Source organism: Protobothrops mucrosquamatus, unplaced genomic scaffold (assembly GCF_001527695.2).
Source record: "Protobothrops mucrosquamatus isolate PMUCROS unplaced genomic scaffold, P.Mucros_1.0 scaffold6923, whole genome shotgun sequence".
Taxonomy (NCBI): Eukaryota; Metazoa; Chordata; class Lepidosauria; order Squamata; family Viperidae; genus Protobothrops; species Protobothrops mucrosquamatus.
The window spans coordinates 17,729-20,908 of record NW_015392735.1 but is presented as its reverse complement, the minus strand read 5'-3'; the positions used below and the strand labels follow the sequence as shown (position 1 = coordinate 20,908).

The 3,180-nt window shown below is 38.4% G+C and overlaps 1 protein-coding gene across 1 annotated transcript in view; it reads right to left on the bottom strand.

Moving 5' to 3' along the window:
* The window catches only part of LOC107300403 (nuclear speckle splicing regulatory protein 1-like), a gene marked incomplete at both ends in the record, with an annotated part of 6,026 nt that extends 3,755 nt beyond the window's left edge, over window positions 1-2,271 (bottom strand). Inside the window, one exon of the mRNA XM_015829735.1 lies at window positions 2,215-2,271. Within this exon, the coding sequence (XP_015685221.1) occupies window positions 2,215-2,271 (57 nt within the window). The remainder of the gene's footprint in view (window positions 1-2,214) is intronic.
* Window positions 2,272-3,180: the final 909 nt, after the last annotated feature.

Below are 3,180 nucleotides of genomic sequence, written 5' to 3'. Positions count from 1 at the left end.
GGTAGTCCTCCACTTATGACCAAAATTGATCCCAAAATGTCTGTTGCTAAGTGAAAATTTGTTAAGTGAGTTTTGCCCCACATGACCACTTTTTCTTGCCGCAGTTGCTAATTGAATCGCTGCGGCTGATAAGTTAGGGACCCGGTTATTAAATGCAGAGATTAATTTAACCATCCTGGCAAGAAGGGTTTTAGAATGGCCCCAAACTCACTTCATAAAAAGTCTCACTCGGGGCTCAACTGGCGGTCGTAAGCCGAGGACAACATGCATTTTTAGCATTTCCCCGTCTTTTCTTTTTCATGGTGCATTTTGCACCGCAAAATTCATGAAGGCAGCGAAAGAGACCGGCTTGAGAGGGTCACCTGAGCTGGGTGCTAAAATTAAGTCTCTGCCTTTTTGCAATGTGTTGTAAACTGTGTGAGGAGATCCATGGCAATCCGCAACGGGCCAAAACGATTATTTGTCACTTGGGCGCTGCCCAAAAAAAAGGAAAAGAAAAAAAAACCAACCCAGGGGAAAAAAAACCCCACAGGCTTGTATAAAAAGTAGAGTCATCCATTAAACAAATAAAGTCATGGAAACTAAAACTGAACATTTTGATGTATTTTTTTTTTTTTAGGGAGTTAAGACAGCCAGTTCCAGATCGGGTGCCAAGAAGGACGGATTGTATTAAAAAAAACCCGGGACGTAAATCATATGAAATAGTCCGATAATGAATTCACATCTAAGCCTGTCTGTTTACACATTTAGGCTGACTGATAAGTTGTGAAGTCATAAAAATGAGCTGGTGATAAAGGGGAAAATAGGATTCACGCTTGCATTAATATTTCAACGTAGTTTGCGCTCAAGATACTCGACAGCCGCCTCCAGGGGTCATGTCGTCACCATTGGCGGACTTCCCACGAGCAAAGTCAATGGGGTTAAGTTGGGTTCAGTTAACGACCCTGTGATTCACTTAACAACTGTGGGGCTTCATTTAACAATTGCCACGGAAAAAAAAAAAATCTTCCAGCCGGGCACAACTCACTCAGCCATGGACAATCCAGTAACAACTGCGATTGTTAAATGGAGGACAGCCTGTAATCACCAATGAGCAGGTTATACAGAGTAGAGTAGAGTAGAGTAGAGTAGAGTAGAGTAGAGTAGAGTAGAGTAGAGTAGAGTAGAGTAGAGTAGAGTAGAGTAGAGTAGAATAGAATAGAATAGAATAGAAAATAGAATAGAAAATAGAATAGAATAGAAAATAGAAAATAGAATAGAAAATAGAATAGAATAGAAAATAGAAAATATAGAATAGAATAGAATAGAATAGAATAGAATAGAATAGAATAGAATCTGGAAGAGACCTTGGAGGTCTTCTAGTCCAGCCCCCCGCTCAAGCAGGAGAACCTATATCGTCTCACACAGGTGGATGTCCAGTCTCTTCTTAAAAATCTCCAGTAATGGAGCACCCACAATTTCTGGTGGCAAGCTGTTCCACTGGTTAATTGTCCTCCCTGTCAGGACGTTTCTCCTTAATTCCAGGTTGCTTCTCAGCTCAATCAGTTTCCAACCATTGTTTCTTCTCCTGCCCTCTGGTGCTTTGGTGAATAACGTGACCCCCTCTTCTTTGTGGCAGCCCCTCAAATACTGGAGCACTGCTATCATGTCTCCCCTATTTCTTCTTTTCTTTAGACTAGCCAGATCCAAGTCCTGCAGCCGTTCTTCGTATGTTTTAGTCTCCAGGGCTTGGATCATCTTAGTTGCTCTTCTCTGAACTTTTTCCAAACTCTCAACATCTTTTTTGTGATATGGTAACCAAATTTGGCTGCAGTATTCGAGGTGTGGCCTCACTAGGGTTTTATAAAGCGGTACTAATACTTCGCGTGATCTTGATTCTATGCCTCTGTTTATGCAACCCAGGATTGTATTAGCTTTTTTGGCTGCTGCCGCACACGGCTGGCTCATAATCAAATGATCATCCACCAGGACTCCAAGGTCCCTCCAAGCCAGGTATCCCCCAATCTGTACTTTGGTTTTTCCTGCCTAAATGTAAGTGCTTTTCTCCACATTGAAACTCATTTTGTTGGATAGGGCCCATGGTTCAAGTCTGTCAAGATCTTTTTGGATCCTGAGCTTGTCTTCTGGGGTGTTGGCTACTCCTGCCAGTTTAGTGTCATCCTACTGGCACGGAGGGCCCCTGATGCTGGCGCACAAAATACCACGTCAACTTACTTGTTTCATTGCTTGCTTCTTTAGGGCTTCCCGTTTAAGGCTCTCGCCGATGGAAGACTGTGAGGAAAGAAAATTAAGGTGAGTTAATAACTCATTATAAGCAGGGAAAATCTGGGTGCCAGGCTCTACTTATAATATATGGAATGGAATAGAATATAAAGTAGAGTAGAATAGAATAGAAAATACGAAATGGAATAAAATGGAACGGAATAGAATAGAAAATATGGAATGGAATGGAATAGAATAGAATAGAACAGAACAATGAAGTAGAATAGAATAGAATAGAATAGAATAGAATAGAATAGAATAGAATATATGGAATAGAATAGAATAGAATAGAATAGAATAGAATAGAATAGAATAGAATAGAATAGAATAGAACAACGAAGTAGAATAGAATAGAATAGAAAAAAGAATGGAATAGAAAATATGGAATAGAATAGAATAGAATAGAACAGAATAGAACAGAATAATAAATAGAATAGAATAGAATAGAACAATGAGGTAGAATAGAATAGAATAGAAAAAAGAATGGAATGGAATAGAATAGAATAGAACAACGAAGTAGAATAGAATAGAATAGAAAAAAGAATGGAATGGAATAGAATAGAATAGAATAGAATAGAAAAAAGAATAGAATAGAATAGAACAGAACAATGAGGTAGAATAGAATAGAATAGAAAAAAGAATGGAATAGAAAATATGGAATAGAAAATATGGAATAGAAAATATGGAATAGAATAGAATAGAACAGAATAGAATAGAATAGAATAGAATAGAATAGAATAGAATAGAATAGAATAGAATAGAATAGAATAGAATAGAATAGAATAACAGAGTGTCAATGCTGCTGACATTGGATGTTTTGCATTGACAACAGATGGAAATGTAGCCATCTTTTACCTTTTGCTTTTAGAGTTAGATGATGCTGGGGAAGGGTGTGTGAATGAGAGTCCAGCTAGACAT